The sequence below is a fragment of the Triturus cristatus genome, chromosome 1_1, assembly GCF_964204655.1.
Source record: "Triturus cristatus chromosome 1_1, aTriCri1.1, whole genome shotgun sequence".
Classification (NCBI taxonomy): Eukaryota; Metazoa; Chordata; class Amphibia; order Caudata; family Salamandridae; genus Triturus; species Triturus cristatus.
Window position 1 is genome coordinate 122,471,669 of NC_140579.1, and position 20,954 is coordinate 122,492,622.

The 20,954-nt window shown below is 48.3% G+C and overlaps 1 protein-coding gene across 7 annotated transcripts in view; it reads right to left on the reverse strand.

The window, feature by feature from the left end:
- Window positions 1-1,099: 1,099 nt before the first annotated feature.
- LOC146869738 (uncharacterized) overlaps window positions 1,100-20,954 on the reverse strand; it is a 78,438-nt gene continuing 58,583 nt past the window's right edge. For all 7 annotated transcript variants that reach the window (XM_085613898.1, XM_085613907.1, XM_085613856.1 and 4 more), the window contains one exon: window positions 1,100-1,758. In XM_085613898.1, the coding sequence (XP_085470024.1) occupies window positions 1,625-1,758 (134 nt within the window). In that variant the 3' untranslated portion in view covers window positions 1,100-1,624. The remainder of the gene's footprint in view (window positions 1,759-20,954) is intronic.

Here is a 20,954-nt window from a genome sequence, read left to right on the forward strand (position 1 = left end):
AAGTCCGACAGCATACGGCCGCATCGTTCTCGCTCGGTTGGACTGCAGGAGTCCGGCTCGGTCGGAAAACACTCCGGATCCGGCTCGGTCGGAGAGCTTTCCGACCCAGAACGGAATCTGCCCCTAAATTGTTTTCTTTAAACAGAACTGTTTGTACACAAATGTAGTTGTCTTCCAAGCACCTAGATGACAGCTGAGTCACCGAGTAAAATAGCGGCACAGAGTGATCCAAGGTCACACACAGAGTCAAGTGATGACCAGCGGACTTGTGAGAGAAGCAGGTGTACAACTGTCCTTATGCTGAGATGCACTTCTGAAAGCAGAATTTGTTCGCACCCAAGAGTTTGGCTGCTGGTGCACGTTCTGTGTCTGTGCGAGGCCTGTGGTTGCTGTTGCATGTGCTGTGTCTGTGGCTGCTGGTGCCTGCGATCTTTCCACCATCTTGGCCTGCTTGTGACTGCTGGTGCACGTGTTGCGTCTGTGGCTGCTGGTGCATGTGCTGTGTCTGTGCCTGCCTGTGGCTGCTGGTGCACGTTCTGTGTCTGTGCCTGCCTGTGGCTGCTGTTGCATGTGCTGTGTCTGCCTGTGGCTGCTGATGCACGTTCTGTGTCTGTGCCTGCCTGTGGCTGTTGTTGCATGTGCTGTGTCTGTGCCTGCCTGTGGCTGCTGGTGCACGTTCTGTGTCTGCCTGTGGATGCTGGTGCATGTGCTGTGTCTGTGCCTGCCTGTGGCTGCTGTTGCATGTGCTGTGTCTGTGGCTGCCTGTGGCTGCTGGTGCCTTTTATCTTTCCGCTATCTTGGCCTGCTTGTGGCTGCTGGTGCACGTGTTGCGTCTGTGGCTGCTGGTGCATGTGCTGTGTCTCTGTGGCTGCCTGTGGCTCCTGGTGCCTGTGACGTCTCTGTGGCTGCTCCTGCCTGTGATATCTCTGCCCTCTTGGCCTGCTTGTGGGTGTCGGCGACCTCCTTTTTACCTCAGACAGCAGGCAGTTTTGCCGTTTCACAAGACTCTGGGTGATGCGGCTACTTTTGACAAATAAACACAACAGAACATTGGGACTAAGACCCATGAAGGGAAAAGAACACACTAGAACAATAAACAAGAAGTACGACTATTTACAGCAGTTTCACATCTCTCCGTCCCAAGTTGTCCTCTCAAATCATTCGCAATGACATTACTATTAATATATTTTTGCCTTTGATACACAGTTTGCTATGCATATATTTTTAATAGAAAAAAAAATAGTCCTTGCATTTCCAAGGCAGCATGTGACGTGTGAGAGTTTTTTTGCCTCACACAACCAAGTTTTGCAACCTTTATGCCAGGCTGCTTTCCCTTTGACTGACACACATACTCCTGTGTGGTCGTTCTCTCCCATTGGATTCGGTTTGAATGATTTGAAATGTTGGGAAACTGCATAATACTGGCTCCCTTGGTGAATCCTTGTGTGAAAATTCCCACCCCACATTGGTCTGGTACTGTGTAATCCACTGTATCCGAAAATGATACCAACAGCAGACACATATACCAGGGTGGGGCAGGGTAAGTGCAGTGCTCGACTGTTCCACCTCCTCCAGGAGGAGATACCCCCCTTCTCCCCAGGCACCCCTGCCACAAAGGACTCAGTCAGGACACCAGCAAGTGGCTCTTGGGATGCCGGATTCGCGAAGGCGCCCGCAAACAGCCCAGCTTATTCCGGAGGGAGTTCTTGATGACAGCAGAGCTGGTGGGCTTGTACTGCTCCTGGCTGATGACGTAGGCTGAGAACAGGGGTTCAGGAGGAGAAACGACACCATATTAGTGACTTGGAAATACAGTGCGTACCTCACAATAGACATCTGAAAGTGGCCCACAAACGCGCTGAACCTCTCCTCCACTTTTTGAAATGCTAGAGCCAAGACTCAGTGTTTCCCTGCCACGTGCCAGGTTTTCTTCGTCTGCTACTTTGTAAGTGCTTTAAAAAATACTGCCCCGCCTAGGCCCTGTTGTAACACTGCCCCGCCTGGGCCCTGTTGTAACACTGCCCCGCCTGGGCCCTGTTGTAACACTGCTCTGGTAACTCATCTGATCCTCATACACCTAGGGTAGCACATTCTATGTGTTGCTGGCATACCCGGAAGTGCAGGAGGTATGGTTTTCTGCCATTGCTCTTATAAACGTGTCTGGATATGGGAGACAACTATAGAGAGTAGCATGAGGTGATGTACTTTCTGCTCACTGGAGCTCAAGGGACTCTGAGCAGCCTGCAGAATGCACGTCAAAGGCCAGGGCTGACTAACAATGGTAGGTTCATGTATGCATCCGTGTGCAAGTAGCTAACTCTGGGGTGTAGCTAAGTCTATGTGTAGCTCACTCAAACATGCGCCAGATTGCACAGCAATTCCGCAGCTAGAGGATTCTAAAAATTAAACAGGTGATTTTATTAAAGGTAAACAGTAAAAGGAATCTAGCAACTGTGACATGGGTAGTAAGATAAAAGGGGGGGAGGGAGAGAGAGATATATATATAGAGAGAGAGACACAGAGAGAGAGAGAGGGAGAGAGAGAAGTTGGGGAGTGGAGTGGGCAGATTAGGGTCAATTACATCAACAGAAAAGAATGATTAATTCTGAATAAAGTCATGGCAAGATCATCAAAACTGGATTACCGATGTGAAGGGCGGACAGAGCCACTTTCGGCTCTTACCAGGGGACGGAACGCTATCTTCATTCGGTTGGAGACAGAGAAGAGGGAAGGGCAGTGGGAATTCATCCAACACGTGGGGAGCATTATCAGAACTATACCCGGAATCTGTTCTGCGGATTCTTCCGCAGCATAAGAATAAGAACAGGAAGGGGCGCACAAACACGTAATCCTGAAGCTCTTAGGTTCCTGATGCACAAAAGGTGGCCAGCAATAGTGCGGTTAATGATGCCAGTAGCACTGTGTCCCTATAGCTACCCTTCGCATGCCCATTAAGTCTCTGTGAAGTCAACCTGTAATCGAGTGATTTTACACTTTAGCTGCCACAATTAGGACCCCTCATCTTTCTTTCTCCTTGCGTTTGGCAACTGGGGGACCGATTCACAGAACTAACTTAAGACAAAATCCTAAACTTACTACCATTTTGGTATTCACAGAAGGCACTTACTCATTTTGGTATTCACAGAAGACACTTACTCATTTCGGTATTCTTAGAAGTTAGGAGTCCTAACTTTAGGACTCCTAAATGCTTTCTGTGAATACCAAAAGTGTTAAAGTTTGGAATTTTCTCAGTTTAGGAGTAGTAAAGTTAGGACTCCTAACTTTAGGACCCCTAAAATGAGAAAACTAAAGTGACTTCTGTGAATACCACAATGGTAGTAAGTTTAGGATTTTGTCTTAGTTAGTTCTGCGAATCGGGCCCTAGGTCCCTATTTTATGTTCTATCATTGTGAGAGCTTAAAAAAAAAAAATCATTCACTCCTCCAACGTGGGTACAGGGCCAAGTCAACCAGCATCTATTTTCCCTCCCTTTGGGCTACTGTAGCATGAGGACAAAGGAAAACAGAAGCCCCAATATTACACCAATGTTGTCACTACCACTGGCTGTAGAGAGAATGGGCATCGAGAACCTCAATTCAGCCAATGCACCTTTCTGCTTGAACTAGCAATACCAGCCTATGGCATCGGACTCTGCGTATGCCAAAGGTCTGCCTTTCTGGAAGGCAGAAAAATGTACTTTAAGCCATTTGTGTCATGATCACTGTTAGACCTGGCACCATTGGCGTGGGTCACCCTTCCATTTTTCGCTGTTATCTCCTCTATTTTTGCTGGTATTAGATGCTCTGGACGCTGGGCCACTGCCATTCAATGCCACAGCGCGAAGGCTCCCTGTGTAAATATGACATGTGAATTGTTATCTCCATGATTGGATTATTTGGTTTACCTGTTAGTCCCTAGTAGCGTGGCCTGTGTGTGCCCAGGGCTGGTAAACCAAATGCTGCTGGTGGGTCTGCAGTGCTGGTTTGCGCCACCCACAGAAGCAGCTTGTAAAGTGTGTCTCAGACCTGCCACTGCAGAGTCTGCGTGTAGTCCAGAACTGCCATCTTGGCTGTGAAGTGCACCCACTTCCCGGCCCCTGAACCTTCCCATGGTATCATGTGAGTCACCCCTATGGTATGGTGCATTGTATGTGTAAGGTAGGACATGCTCTGATGTGTGTAGCATGTCCTAGTAGTGAATTACACCCAATTTCGTTTTTCACTACTGTAAGGCTATCTGTTCTCCATAGGTCAGAATGGGCAGTTTGACTATTACATTCTATAGTCCTAACTGACCCAAAGAACATGGTAGAAAAACAAACTTAGGGCCTCATGTAGGTACCTCAATACCGGTCGGTAACGGCCGAAAATCGGTAAATATCCCGTTACCGACCGGTATTGAGGCACTTGAGATGTAGGTGGCTGATTTCTGGATTCGGTATTTACCGAATCGGAATTTTAAGAAATCGGTAAAATACCGATTCGGTAAATACCGAATCCAGAAATGCAATGTAGGGGGCACTCAAGTGAGTGCATTATTGGTGTCTGGATTCGTTATTTACCACCAACTACAAGTTGATGGTAAATGACGAATACCTTACAAAAAGCATTTTTGTGCTATTTGTAAAGTGCCATGTGGCAGATATACATGCCCTTAGGGCATGTATGTGCGCCACATGTGCACACATGCACGAATCAGGGGTGCAACAGGGTGTCAATGTGACACCCTGCCACCCATCATAATGCCTCCCCTATTACCGATTCGGTATTTACCGAATCGGTAATAGTAACTGACTTCTCATCCATTCCTATGGGCCTCCAGGCCCATAGGAATGAATGGGAAGGGATGCATTATTACCGATTCGGTAAATACCGATTCATAAATACCGATATTTACCGAATCGGTAATAATTACCGATTATTTACCTACATACTATTTACCGATTCATAAATACCGAATCGGTAAATTTCGGTATTTATGAATCGGTAAATAGTATGTTACCTACATATGGCCCTTAGTATGCCTGGACTCAGAATATTAAAATACATCTTTTAGTGAAGTTTATTTTTATATTCTGTGTTTGAAAATACCACTTTTAGAAAGTAGGTATTTTCTTGCCTAAGCCTTCCAGTGTGCTCTGCTGTTATGTGTATTGGCTGTCTGGTTTTGGAGGGACAGGGCAGACTGAGTCAGACCTGGGTTGAATAGAAAGATCTGCATTGGAGTATGGGGAGGGGTAGCTCTTTTACCTGAATAGGGATGTGCCTGGCAAGGTGAATGCTGACTCCACCTTTTTTGAACCGCTAGCGGCCATAGAGTATCTTTGGACTCTTTTATGAATGTTGTGTGTGTTTTAACATTATATGCTGTTCTCACTCAAAATGTGATCGTATTTTTATCTGTTTTTATTAATCTGCCTCCTGCTGCCCTCAAATCAACGCTGCTAATAGTGATAAAATTGATAATTCTTCACTCGCTGCTAAAATTTACATAATTTAGTACTTACCCGTCTGTGACCGTTGCGAGCTGTGTTCAATGCTCGTGGGGGGATTCTAGTACTATCTAGCTCCGTTTCTTGGCGGCCATTTTCTCGGGTCAGCGCTCTAGTGGCTGAACCGGAAGCAGGGGATAAATTGAAGGATGAAGCGCCCGCGCAGCCGACGCGCCCAGCGGGCGCGCCGCTGGCGCGCCGAAGGCAAGCCCGTCTGCGCCCGTTAACGGCCGACCGGGGCTAGGGGCCTTGAGCCCTTGTCCCTCCGCTCCAGACAGGTATTGTTATAATTCGGATCAGCTTCTTGCTCTTAATTTCATCCCTGAGTTGAACTGTCTCCACTCACTTGACCCCCTTATTTCTGTTTTTACCTGCCAGCATTGCTCCTTTGGACCAAGATATCGCTTCCCTCTATAAATTACATGGAACCGACTGTGACTACATTTAAGATATTGTTGCTCAATTGTAGATCCCTACCCAAGTATGCTACTGAACTTAATATTTTATTTTCTACTGAAAGACCTGACCTGCTATTTCTCACTGAAACTTGGATGAATTCCAATTCAGGCCCCGACATTATTCAGACTCTCCCGCAGGATTATTTAATTCAAAGAGTGGATAGGCCTACCGGGGTTGGTGGTGGACTAGCCATTGTTTATAAAAATAATTTGGACTTGTCGTACTTTTGGTAGTCCCTTAACCCTGTGCGAAAATCTTCTTTTCTCTATAGGTTTTACCCCATTGCTTTCGCTTTCAGGTATTCTTATTTTCCGGCCTCCTGGACCTTCATCCCAATTTCTCTCTTTCTTACCCGAAGCAATTACTAATTTGGTCTCTACAGCGTCCAACTTAATGATTTTAGGGGATCTGAATACCCACCTAGATAACCGGGATTCCACTAGTGTGACAGAATTTGCTGATGATCTCGCTGCTCTTCAACTTTCACAAAGGGTACCCTATGCTACCCATGTGAAAGGTCACCTTCTGGACCCTGTTTTTTGGAATCAGCAGGAGCTATATTGTAGGAATCCCATACCCATCCCATGGTCCGACCATTATTTGATCTCCCTTGACTGGTCTCCCAAGGTGTCTAGTCCCCATACTCGGCCGGTAAAGAAAACTGCCCGCTGTTGGCGGAATCTACACCTAGAGGATTGGACCCTCTCTTTAGAAAACAGTACTCCTCGAATGAATCCAAACCCTGAGATAGCCAATGAGCAATTTAATCACTGGATGGAAGAATCTTTAGATCTAGTCCTCCCTAAAAAGATCTGTAAAGTGAAGCTGGGTTCGAATAAATGAGCCTGGTTCACCCCTCTGCTCCGGAAACTTAAACAAACTTGTAAAAGGGCGGAAAGAGTCTGGAGAAAGGATTTTTCTCTTTCCAGAAAAAAAGAATATAAAGATACGCTCAGGACTTATAAGACCGAAATCAAAAAAGCCCAAGTTGGCTATTACAGCGGAAAAATTTCCGGTGCATCTAATTCTTCTCGGGAAACCTAACGTATTGTCAAGGAATTTACCTCAGGCATTGCGGCCCGTGACTCTTCGGAACTTACTACTGAACGTTGTAATGAGCTGGCGAAATTCTTTTTTAATAAAATTCAATTAATTCGAAAGGCATTCACTGAACCAGACCTCAATTCTCTCGCTGAAGCAACCACTGTTAGGAGGGAATCGCCCCTGCTGGAGATATTTCCTCCCCTCACTATAGACACTTTCTATAATATCTCCGCCCTTATCAGGAGTGGATCACCTCGAGATCCTGTTCCTCCAAAAATTCTCACGTCAGTTATGGCGTCGGTTAGCCCATTTTTGATGGGCTTGATTAATTCTTCCTTCTCCTCTGGAATAGTTCCGTCCTTATGGAAGAAGGCGTTGGTCAAGGCACTTCTGAAGAAGCCTGGCTTAGATCCAGACTGTCTTGCCAACTACCGTCCCATCTCGCTTTTGCCATGGATTGGCAAAATTGCGGAGAAGTCTGGAAATACGGTCCTCTCCAAACATTTGGAGGAGGGTAACTTCTTACATCCGACCCAAACAGGGTTTCGTCCCATGCAAGGGACTGAGACCGCCTTAATGGCTGTGGTTGAGGATGCAAGGAAAATACTTGATTTAGGAGGGTCTCTAACCGTGATCTTGCTGGACCTTAGTGCAGCATTCGATACGGTTAACCACCGTATTTTAATCCACCGACTCAAGGGGTTGGGTATAACAGGTCCAGCACTCAATTGGCTGTGTTCTATCCTAGACGATAGATCTTTTCAGGTCTCTGGGGGCGAGGCCATTTCTAGCCCTAGATTCTTACATTGTGGAGTGCCTCAGGGCTCGCCCCTGAGCCCCACCCTCTTTAATGTTTATATGTCTCCTCTGGCGGAGATTGTCTTGCCCTTTGGGGTGCATATAATCACATATGCAGACGACACCCAGTTAGTGGTGGCATTTAATAATAAAAGTGGCCCTTCATCTAGTTTCGGCCCCTGCCTCGAGGAGGTGATGAGGTGGATGTTTGAATCCCATCTCAAACTTAACGGTGATAAGACTGAGCTTATGTTGCTCGGCAATCCTTCTCCCCTCGAGGTTGCCACCAGCTGGCCAGCAACTATGGGCCCTATGCCAGCTTCTAAATCGGTAATAAAGAGTCTGGGCTTTTGGCTTGACTCTGAACTTAATTTCAAAACTCAAGCCATAAAGGCAGTTGCTTCCTGCTTCTGCGTTTTGAAACTTTTGCATAAAGTTTTGCCTCTGCTCCCTTTTTCAGCAAGGAAGCTTGTAGTTCAGGCATTGATTCTATCTCGCCTTGACTATGGGAATGCTCTCTACCTTGGTGCTCCCGGTGCAGTCTTTAAAAAACTCCAAACTATGCAAAATTGTGCCGCTCGATTGTTGGAGGGTGTTCCTTATCGCCAATCAGCTAAACCCGCTCTTAGATCTCTACATTGGCTTCCTATTCGGGAAAGGGTTCACTTTAAAGCCCTGTGCACCACACACAAGATACTTCGAGGTAAAGGCCCTGACATTATCTCATCTTTTGTTCTACCCTATACAACTCAAAGACAGCTACGCTCCAGTGATCTGCATCTGGCATTTGTTCCTAGGATCAAGAGGTCCAGAAGCGGAGGCCGTCTTTTTTCCTACAATGCTCCCAAACTTTGGAACACCTTGCCGCTGTGCTTGCGTAAAGAATCTGATCACTCCATCTTTCGTAAAAGACTCAAGACCTGGCTTTTCCCACAGTGAGTGCGGAAGTCCATTGCGGTTCATACCGTAGCGCTGGGATGCCTTTGGGTAGCCATGCGCTTTATAAATGCTACTTCATTCATTCATTCATTCACCTCCCACTGTGCGTCTGATGGCAGACCCCCTCTTTCTGAAAGGAAGGATGCAGCCTGGTAAACAAAGTACTCCAGGGCTGGGCAGAACTTGTTCTGGCTGGGTTCAGTGACTTGTAGCTTCTGAGAACAAAGACTTTTGGGGTATAAATTTCTGTGCTGAAACCCCTACAATTTGTATTGCTCCTGGACAACAAGAAGAACCTCTGTCCGTGTAACTGAAGGAATCTGCAGGAGAGGACCGTCCTTGTGCTTGTGTGCTGTTTCTTGGATTGGCCTGCAGTGGTTACTACTGGACTTGGAAGGAGAGGAAAAGGACTTTGAAGGAACTTTTATTTTATCTTGCTACAGCAATCACCCAAGGGCTAGAAGAGAGCTAGCCGCCTGCTGGAGTCTCAGGCACATCAGACTCCACCACCAGCCTCCTGTTTCCTCCCAGCGAGGATTTCTATCTGCAGGTGAGGCTCCTGTGAGTTCCAGGGCCTCTCGTTCTACTACAGAAAAGAGAGTGCTGAAAATCGTCGCTAACGCCCGTTTGCGAGCCGCCGCAGCTGAAGCGCGTATGAAAAATCATCACGCTGCTGCCACGGAGGGCTCGCTACCGGAAATCATCGCATCGCATGTTTGCGGGCTCCCAAAAGCTCGCTAACCCGAAGGTCATCGCATCGCACGTTTGCGGGCCGCTGAGGGCTCGCTAACCAAAGATCATCACATCGAGTTCATCGCTTCATGACATCACAGCGCGGACGCTGGGCGTCCGCCATTTTCATCGCATCAGGATCGTCACTCCCTCAAGGAGCGCCATTTCTTTTCATCGCAACAAGATCGCACACGCAACAGGCTCGGCGCATCATTCTCCCTCGCGGCAAGGATTTCAACGCATCGCCGGCTTAGCGTGGAGAAGTTTGTCCCTTTGTCCTGCACACAGATCAGCGTATCATCCTCTTTGCACACTTTGAACTATTTTTGCAGCATTTCAAGAGTAACCCTATTTTTCTAGTATTGTGGATTTTTACTGTTATTGGTCTTGTGTTAAGTCTATAAATAAATATACTTATTTTTTATAACTACTTGTGTGGTGTCCCTTTGTAGTGTTCTCCACTGTGTTACTGTGTATGGTCATAAATGCTTCACACACTGCCTCGGAGATAAGCCTAGCTGCTCGTGCTACGTTACCACAGGGGTGAGCAGGGGTTATCAAAGGGTGTAGCCCGCTTACTCTGGCTTAGGAAGAAGGGTCCCTACTTGGACAGTGGCCAGCCACTGCCAACTAGAGACCCCCATTTCTAACATTGGTGGTCAGCGGTGAGGATCTGGACTTGCATTTATGATCGCATACAGTTATTATAGTATACACTACTAGTGAGTGCAGACCATAACGTAACCACATACGTTTTTGAGGTTTTTTGATTCTATTTTTTTTTTTATTGTAAGTTATTGCTACAATGGGCAAGCCCAGATCCAATGCCTCTGAGGATCTCTCCTGGGAAGAAGAGAAATTAGAAACCTACACTTCCAAGCAGCTCAAATATTTTTGCAAACGCTTCACAGTCCGCATCAAAGGTCTCACTAAGAGGGTAGAGTATTACAAGGCGCTGAAGGCCTGACTAGAAGCCAGGGATGCCCCAAGGAATATGGGAGAGCCTGTGGAGGGGAAGAGAATGCAGGAGAGCAGCAGTGGTAGATTTGGTGGGAGATAAAGCAGTTTCCAGCCCGGGCACTAGTGTGTCCTCAAGGGGTCTGTCTCCACAACAGATGGAGGACAGGGAGAGAGAGATAGGCGGCATAATATGGAGATGGCTAAACTTAAAATGGATGGTAAGAGGGACCTAGATAACAAGAAGTTAGAATTTGAAATTATGAAAGTGAAACTTGAGCATGAGAGAATATTGAGGGAGTTGGAGATTAAAGCAAAGACTGTAAAAATCTCCCCCTCTGGTGGCAGCATACCAGTAGTGCATACTGAAAGTAGAGTGTATATACCCAAGGAGGTTATTAAGGATTTCCATGAAAGTGAAGATATTGGGCAATGGTTTGCCGCTTATGAATTAGCCATGGTGTCCCACCGGGTCCCTGAGAAGGATTGGGGAGCGGGGTGGTGGGGATGCTTTGTGAGTGAGGGGAGGGATACCTTGTTGGACCTGCCCCCAGAAAGTAGGATGGTTTATGCCCACATGAAAGAAGCTTTGATTACCCGCTATGGTTTGACCCCTGAGATGTATAGGCAGAGATTTAGGACCTGCAAGAAGCTAGAGGGTACCACGTGGGTTGAATAGGTCTTTTTTTTGCAGAGCAATGGAGCGCTGGGTAAAAGGTAGCAAAGTAGAAACTTTTGAGCAGCTTTATGATTTGATTGCATGGGAGCATTTATCTAGTAACAGTTTTCCTGAGCTACGCCAGCACCCGATTGATTGCAAGCTAACTAACCCTAGGAAGCTTGCTGAGGAGGCGGACCGCTGGGTGAGCACACGAGTTGGGGGGGGGGGGGGGGGAGTGCCACAGAGGGCCCCAAAGTAATTCCCAAGGGAACCAAACAGTGGTGTCCCAGCCTCCCCAAGATAAGAAGCCAGTGCCCCCAACAGGTAGGCCTGTTCAGAGGGGGCCCCTTACTTGTTTTAAGTGTGGTCAAGTGGGCCACATATACTTTGATCCACAGTGTCCCCAAAGGGATGCTCCTGCACCACCCTGTGCACCACCCTCCACCTTGCTAGTGTAGCCCTGGGAGGGGAGGAGATGGGTGCCCAAGGTGGGTTGGATCCCGTAGAATTGACCCTTGTCTCACTAGGAGACTTTGAGATGGTCCCTAAACCTGCACTGCCTGATAACACTAAAAAGTACAGGCAGTGGGTGACCATCAATGGCCATAGAGTGGAGGCTCTAAGAGACACAGGAGCCAGTGTAACTGCTGTCAGCTCCCGGTTGGTGTCCAAAGAGCAGGTTGTCCCCCATGCATTCTACCCAGTAGTGTCCGCAGACAACTCAGAGAGCCAATGTGAGGTGGCTCAGGTTCCCTTTGAGTGTGTGTGGGGGGGGGAGGGGGTGTCTCAGGAACTCTTCAGGTGGCTGTGATGCCTGTGGACGGACTGTTGGGCAATGATTTAGAGAACTCCCCGTGGGCTACGGTGGAGAGGAAATCTCACTTGGAAATGTTGGGTCTGCCTGAGTGGGCGTGTGCTACCACTCGGTCCATGGCAGCCAAGGAGGGTGTATAATTTAATTTAATTTAATAACGATTTCTAAAGCGCCTGGTGACCCAAGGGCATCCCCGCGCTATAAGAATTGTGATCCTGTAGAGGGGGAGGGAGAGAGGAGAGATACTTATTGAGGGACTCTATTTCGGGAATAAGTGTGTTTTTAATTTTTTGCGGAATACCAGGTAGTTGGGTTCCAGTCTGAGGGAGCGAGGAAGAACGTTCCATCCAGCAGCTGCTTGAACGGAGAATCGTCGACCTCCTGTGCGAGTCCTTTTGAATCTAGGAGTGTTGGCCAGGTTCTCATTCTGGGATCGTAGGGATCTGGGTGCTGTGTAGGGGGTGATCATGTTGCTAAGGATCGCCGGGCCAGATCCGTTGATCAGCTTATGCGTCGTGCACATGGCTTTGAATTGCACCCTTTGGCGCACAGGGAGCCAGTGCAGAGCTTTGAGGGCCGGCTTGGCGGACATTCTGGAGGGGAGGTCAGTTAGCAGGCGTGCTGCAGCGTTCTGTGTCCGCTGGAGTTTCGTCAGGGTGGCCTCAGGGGCTCCCAGGTAGACCAAATTGCTGTAGTCTAGGCGAGACAATACCAGTCCCTGGATAAGCAGTTTCCTGGAAGTAGGTGGCAGTAAGGGGAGAATCTTGCGGGTCGTGCGCATAAGCCCGAAGCAGGTGCCCGAAGTTTTAGCTGCTTGTGTCTTCATAGCAAGCTCTGGTTCGAGCCACACCCCGAGTGTCTTAATTTCACGCTTCGGGGGGGGGGGAATTTCCCCGAACACGTCGGGCCAGAGTGCTGGAGGGATGGTCGTCCATTGTTTCCCCAGGAGCATCACCTCCGTCTTTGACCCATTAAGTTTTAATGATGAGTTATTCATCCAATTGTGGATTTCTATGAGACAATTGGTCAGGTTTTCTGGGTGGTCGATCAGTTGGGCTAAGGAGACGACCAGCTGAGTGTCGTCAGCATAGCTTACCATTTTTATGTCAAATGGTGTCACTACGTCCTCAAGGGGGGCCATATAAGCATTAAAAAGCGTCGGGCTCAGGGAAGAGCCCTGAGGGACACCGCTTGTAAGTGGAAGGGTGGACGAGTGGTGATTGTCGTCCCACACTTGGAACGTGCGTCCTGTGAGGAAGGATTCAATCCAACTGAGTGCCGTCCCGGTAAGTCCTGCATCCGCCAGTCGATGTAAAAGGACACGGTGGTTGACTGTGTCGAAGGCTGCGCTCAGATCCAGGAGGATCACTGCCACTGACCCTCCTGAATCCAGTATGCGCCTTGCCTCCTCGATGACGGCAAGAAGGGCGGTATCTGTGCCATGACCCGGGCGGAATCCAGTCTGGGATTGCCTAAGTACGTTGTTGGTCTCAAAGAACTGAGATAATTGTCCGTTGACCAGTTTCTCTGCTACCTTGCTGATACCAGGGAGGAGTGATATAGGTCGGTAGTTTGACATGTCTGCTGGGTCGAGCTGGGGTTTTTTTTGAAGTGCCTTTACCACAGCACTCTTCCAGCTGTCCGGGACAGATCCCTGGGCAAGCGAGCTGTTGATAAGTTCCGTGACCGTAGGCACGATGACTGAGGCTACGGTTTTAAGGAACCTGATAGGTGCTGGATCCAGAGGTGATCCGCTTTTCATTTTCGTCAAGGTTCGTTCTACCTCTAAGCAAGTTACTGGTCGGAATGTCGGCAGTGTGGGGCGTAGATTGCTTTTGGCCTGGTCGAGGGATAAGCGGCTATCCATGTGACTAGGGGGGCCGGGGGGTGGGAGGGAGGCCAGGATACGGGTGATTTTGTCGTTGAAGTAAGTAGCTAGTTCATTACTTCGGTCGACTCTAGGGGTGATGGAGGAGGGAGTGTTGGGTACTTTGAGCAGCTCCTTTACAATTAGGAAGGATTCCCTGGCTGAGTTGGATGATTCTTGTATCCGCTTGTCATAATGTGAAGCTTTGGCGAGTCGGATGGCTTCTTTGTAGAGCCTGACTGTGTTCTGGTAAGCTTCTTTGTTGGCGTGCTGCCAGTTTCTCCTCCAAAGCCGTTCGGCTTTTTTGCAGTTTTTGCGAAGTAATCGGAGGTCCGCGGTATACCACGGGGCCGAACCAGGTTTGCCGTTTTTGTCCTCCCTAGTTCTAAGTGGGAGCACTGAGTCCAGGGAGGAGGTGATCCACTCTCTGAATTTTTTGTCGGCGATGGTCGGATCTTCCGCGTATGCAGGGGTGGTCCTTTTTAGGATCTTGGCCCATTCTTCAGTGGGGAGTCTGGACCAGGTCCTGTCCCTGCTGTAGGTGGGCGGTTTTTGAGGTTTCCTGAAGGTTCCAGGTAGTTGGAAGGAGACTAAGAAGTGGTCTGTCCAAGGAAGGGGAAGAGCCTCCTTCGCTTGCATCGAGGGGGAGCTAGTGAACACCGGGTCCAATAGATGACCCTTGATGTGGGTGGCTCCGGAGTTAAGGAGGCGGATGTCAAGTGCTGCCAGATCTAAGATCAGGTCATTAGCTATCGAGTCTACCGGGTCATCGAGATGAATGTTCAGGTCACCTGTTATCATGAAGTTCGATAGAGAGTGGGCCTGGGTTGTTACTGAGTCCAGGAGGGAACTAGCGAAGGGACCTGGGGGGCCGGGAGGACGGTACACAAGTATTCCTGTTAGTGAGTTGGTTGGGTTTAGCTTGAAAGTAAACTGAAGACTTTCTGATTCGGGAATCTGCGCATCACTGGTTTTACAGTGAAGATAGTCCCGGTGAATAATGGCAACACCACCACCTCTACCTAGGGGGCGGGGTAGGGACTGAATTAGGTAGCCAGGTGGAGTTGCTAGTGCCATGTCTGATTGTGAATGTGGAGCAAGCCACGTTTCCGTTAGACATCCTTTTCCTATCTCCAGGTCTTCTATAAGATGGTTAATCTGTGTCGCGTGTTTAGGAAGTGAGCGACAATTTAGTGAAGCGAGTTTGAGGGAGGCGGGCTTGTGAGATTTTGTGGGGAGTGTGAGCTGGGCTGGCTTACAGAGGGAGCAGCGGGTGAAAGGTCCATTTAGATCATGGACATAGTCACAGGAGGAGGTTGGGGGTCTAAGACTTAGTAGCTCTCTACGTGAGTAGCTTACCTTTGGGTTGGCTGTTTTAGGCAGGGGTTCTGGCCCTGGGCCCAGTCGTGCGCGGACGGGCGCAGACGGGCTTGCCTTTGGCGCGCAAACGGCGCTCCCGCTGCGCTGGTGTGGCCGGCCCATTTGTAGTCTCTGGGGGTGGGCGTGGCCTCGCAGTGGGCGTGGCTATCGCCTTTGGGCGTTTCCTGAGTCAGCGCTGGGGTCGCTGTGTCAGGGGTGGTCGAGGAGGGCTGTGAGAGCGCGTTCAAGTCGGCGCTTCCAATCAGGTGAGCTCTGAGGTTATTTTAAAATTTAACACAAGTGAAAACAGTGCAGTTTTTAAAAACAGTGGAAACACGGTCCTCCGGCTTCCGCCTCAGAGGATACACAAGTCAATATCAAGTCCGCTTGTAATCAGCGTATTTGTAGTCTCTGGGGGTGGGCGTGGCCTCGCAGTGGGCGTGGCTACCGCCTTTGGGCGTTTCCTGAGTCAGCGCTGGGGTCGCTGTGTCAGGGGTGGTCGAGGAGGGCTGTGAGAGCGCGTTCAAGTCGGCGCTTCCAAGCAGGTGAGCTCTGAGGTTATTTTAAAATTTAACACAAGTGAAAACAGTGCAGTTTTTAAAAACAGTGGAAACACGGTCCTCCGGCTTCCGCCTCAGAGGATACACAAGTCAATATCAAGTCCGCTTGTAATCAGCGTATTTGTAGTCTCTGGGGGTGGGCGTGGCCTCGCAGTGGGCGTGGCTACCGCCTTTGGGCGTTTCCTGAGTCAGCGCTGGGGTCGCTGTGTCAGGGGTGGTCGAGGAGGGCTGTGAGAGCGCGTTCAAGTCGGCGCTTCCAAGCAGGTGAGCTCTGAGGTTATTTTAAAATTTAACACAAGTGAAAACAGTGCAGTTTTTAAAAACAGTGGAAACACGGTCCTCCGGCTTCCGCCTCAGAGGATACACAAGTCAATATCAAGTCCGCTTGTAATCAGCGTATTTGTAGTCTCTGGGGGTGGGCGTGGCCTCGCAGTGGGCGTGGCTACCGCCTTTGGGCGTTTCCTGAGTCAGCGCTGGGGTCGCTGTGTCAGGGGTGGTCGAGGAGGGTTGTGAGAGCGCGTTCAAGTCGGCGCTTCCAATCAGGTGAGCTCTGAGGTTATTTTAAAATTTAACACAAGTGAAAACAGTGCAGTATTTAAAAACAGTGGAAACACGGTCCTCCGGCTTCCGCCTCAGAGGATACACAAGTCAATATCAAGTCCGCTTGTAATCAGCGTATTTGTAGTCTCTGGGGGTGGGCGTGGCCTCGCAGTGGGCGTGGCTACCGCCTTTGGGCGTTTCCTGAGTCAGCGCTGGGGTCGCTGTGTCAGGGGTGGTCGAGGAGGGCTGTGAGAGCGCGTTCAAGTCGGCGCTTCCAATCAGGTGAGCTCTGAGGTTATTTTAAAATTTAACACAAGTGAAAACAGTGCAGTTTTTAAAAACAGTGGAAACACGGTCCTCCGGCTTCCGCCTCAGAGGATACACAAGTGTTGAGAAAGACCTGGAGCCTGAGAGTATGGCCCAGGTCCCTGCCTTAGAGAGAAGGGGCAGGGGGCGCTGGAAGCCGGCCCCCTTGGTTACCACGGCCCAGGAGGGAGCAGACCCTGAGGGGGATGCCCTGGAGCCTACCGGGGAGCAGAGTGCCAACCTGGGGGACCTACCTGAGCTGACCCATTGGCAACAGGAAGGAGGGCCCACCAGGGAGGAGTTTTGTGAGCAGCAACGAGTTTGCCCTTCTCTTGAGGGTGTGCGGCGACAGGCTGCAGCCCAGGCAGCAGGTGACATGTCTGGTTCACATCTGATTTATTGGAAGAACAGTCTCCTGTATAGCGAGCCTAAGACTGCTGAGCCGGGGTCAGCCTGTGTGCTGGTGGTACCCGAGTGCTTCAGAGCCTTCCTACTGCGGTTGGCTCATGACATTCCATTGGCAGGACATCTGGGGCAGACCAAGACCTTTGAGAGGCTGGCAACCCACTTCTATTGGCCCCAGATGTGCAAGAGCTCAGATACATATTGCAGAACCTGCGGGACTTGCCAGACAAGTGGGAAGAGTGGGGGGAAGATCAAGGCCCCACTCCAGACCTTTCCAGTTGTTAGTACCCCATTTGAGCGAGTGGGCATTGACATTGTGGGGCCATTGTGGTCCTAACCTGATTGGAGGGTATTGGTATATTAAGCCGAGGTTGATGACGCAATGGCGTGTTGCCATTCAGTACCTGTTGGCTCGCCCGGATGGTCCCAAAGTTTGAAACGCTTGACAAAAAGGTAAGCCTCGTGTGCACAAACTTCGAATAGGAGTATCGTAATTCTGGAACCTCTTTGTGGGTTCCTGCTGACCGCATTAGTATTTGCGTAGCTTGCGGTGACCTTTCGTGTCCCTTCTCACCTTTGAGCTTTGTATTGCTATAGGCTGTGATTTAGCATATATGATCGCTGTAGCACAGCTCTTCTCTTAAAAAAAAATGTTTCCTTTTTTTCTTTAGTTGATTTTCCGTTTTGTCGACTACAAAGCAGGATTGTATTTATATTTAGAGTGTCGGGAGTAAAAGTGTGCGGTAACTTACAAACTGATTTTTTGTGAGATAAACACAGGGTTAGTCTTAGGTTCCGCCACGTAATTTGGGTACTTGACAATTATCGTCTGCCTGGCTTTTCATAATGAGCTCTAAAATATATACAGATATATACTATGGATGTGGTATATTGCAATTAATACCTATTGGGTGCCTTTCACAAAGAAAATGTGTCTACATATTAAAGAGGCAATATGTTTAGAGTGGAATAAAAACCTACCATTTTGAAGACATTGTTTAATACATACCCCTTGTCTCTCAAAATAGGAACCTGTTAGACACCATAATATCACATTACAGGAGCCCTCATTTATAGAAACAATAAGTGGATTCCTAACATCCTTCTTATTATTATTTTCAGTGTGACGAGGATTAAAATACCATATTGGCCCTTGTTCCTTCGTGGAATACTTGGATATATAACAAGGAACATTAATATCGCATCGAGAATTTGAGAATTAAATCAATCTTGTTGGCCAATGAGGATGGGTATTTAAAACAGTTTGTAACCAAAAGGTAAATAAAGATATCAGCTCGTTATTATTGACCATAATTTCCAACAATACTTATACTTTAACAACAGCCCCTTGTATTTTTTCCATAGAGATGTCCAATATTACTAATACTTAATCCGGAACGGTATTATTGACTACATCATAGACAGGAACCAATTGATAAGCAAGTAAGTCCTGTTCCTGGGTAGATTTCGACATTGGACTTGTGCAGTGGGTTTTGCACGTAGGATGGTTATCCTGGTTCTACACGTAGCTTTCTATTGTTGTTTTGGTGTTGGGTTTCTATATTCACCCTTTATTTTCCTCATATTAATATAGTCTGGGTTTTGTATTTGGTGATGACTCTATATAGAATAATTTCACTGGTCTGCTTTTCAAATAAGAGCTTTGGAATGAGTAATTATTTCTTTTTTCTCCTTATATAAAAAATATATATAAAATGCTATTGTTGGTCCTATTTAGTGATCGCCTAACATGTGAAGAAATCGTTTTTCCTGAATAGGGAATTTTGGGCCCATTATTTATTCTATTCCTTTATTAATATATCTTTTTAGGTACTCCCTGGGCATTGCTGCTATGGAATATATCCCTGGTCCTGATGAAGGTGGCGCTTATGCCATCGAAACGCGTCGACCAGTGACCACCGACAGAACCATCCTGCCATCCTGCCTTTGCAGCGGTCTTGTTGGTCACAGGAGATCATTGCTTGTTTTATATCTCCTATCTTTACTACAAAAAACTTTCTTCCCCTTTTTTTTGTGAATTTCCTATCTGTGTATGAAAGTGGTATGATTGTGGAGTGATTTGGTGTGGATAGATATGAGTTTGTGAGAAAATATATATCTTTTTACAATTTGTTTTAGTGTGTCCCAGGTACTACTGTTTGAAAAAAAATTGATATGATACACTATTATTGTGACGAATACAATCATTGACTGTCATGTATAAAGAAATTATAAAGTCAATTATTTTTGAAAATTAAAAGAAATGTATTGAATCATCTAAGAAAAGGAGTAAATAGAAAATAAAAATTAAAAATAATTAATTTGATTGTGTAGTGTATCACTGTTTTTAGGGCCCTTTTTCCCTGCATCCAATTGAATTGTATTAAAAGAAATATAGGTCACGAGGGAGTTCTCTTAGTATGCTTGCTCTTATTGCCCCTCTTCTCCCTGACCTTTAGTAATTTTTGAGGGGGTCCCATATATTTTTGCCTTGCCTCTGGACCCCAAGACAGCCATGGGCAATGGGTACATCCTGGTCTTGGTGGACCATGCCACCCGGTAACCTGAAGCCATCCCGCTCAGGACAGTGACGGCCCCCGTGGTGGGACGTGCACTGATGGGGATCTTCTCCCGTGTGGGGTTCCCCAGAGAGGTGGACAGGGGGACCAACTTCATCTCCCAGTATATGAAGTCTCTGTGGAAGGAGTGTGGGGTAACATATAAGTTCACCACTCCTTACCACCCCCAAGGTAATGGTCTGGTTGAAAGGTTCACCCGGACCTTGAAGGGCATGATCAAGGGCCTAGAAGAGCCCCTGAGGCGTAAGTGGGACGTCCCCTTGCCATGCCTGTTGTTTGCCTACCGTGAGATGCCACAGAAATCCTTAGCGTTCAGTCCCTTTGAACTGCTCTACGGCCATCCGGTAAGAGGGCCTCTGAGTCTGGTCAAGGAAGGCTGGGAGCAATCTCCCAGGAAACCTCCCCAAGATGTATTTAACTACATATTGTCCTTCAGGAACCAGCCTTGGCGTTTCAGAAAAATTGCTGAGGCAAATTTGGAAGCCAGCCAGGAGGAGATGAAACGTTGGCACGAGCAGAATGCCACTCAGGTCGAGTTTCAACCTGGTCAGAAGGTTTGAGTACTGGCCCCAGTGTAGCCTTGTGCGCTCCAAGATAAGTGGACCGGTCCATTTGAGGTGGTGGAGCGCAAAAGTCCAGTTACCTACTTGGTGGACTTTAAGTCTCCCAGGAACCCCCTGCGGGTCCTGCATGTGAACCGCCTGAAGCCCCACTTTGAGAGGTCTGAAGTGGGCATGCTTTTTGCCACAGATGCAGGGATGGAAGAGGAGAGTGAGCCTCTTCCTGACCTCCTGTGTGCAGGAGAGAAGGATGGGTCAGTGGAGGGTGTGGTCCTCTCCACCACACTGACCCCTGAGTAGAAAGATTGTCACCAGCTGTTGGGGCAATTTCCTGATTTGTTTTCCCTGGTGCCTGGTGTCACTGATTGGTGCGTCCATGAGGTAGACACCGGGGACAGTCCTCCTGTCAAGCACAAGGCTTACAGGGTAACTGACAGGGTCAGGGCCTACATTAAGGAGGAGGTCTCCAAAATGTTTGCCCTAGGGGTGATTGAGTCCTCTAGCAACCCTTGGTCCAGCCCCGTGGTCTTGGTACCAAAAGCTGCAGCGCCTGGTGACACTTCTGAACTTAGGTTCTGTGTGGACTACCGATGTCTCATTTCGGTCTCGAAGACCGACGCGCTACCCCATCCCCAGAGCTGATGAGCTCATAGATCGGTTAGGGGCTGCCCGGTACCTCAGCACATTTGATCTAACGTCTGGGTACTGGCAGATCGCCTTAACTGATGGGGCAAAGGAGAGGTCAGCATTCTCCACACCAGATGGGCACTACCAGTTCCGAGTGATGCCCTTTGGGATGAAGAATGCCCCTGCCATCTTTCAGAGGTTGGTCAACCAGGTGTTGGTTGGGCTAGAGGATTTCAGTGCCGCCTACCTGGATGAC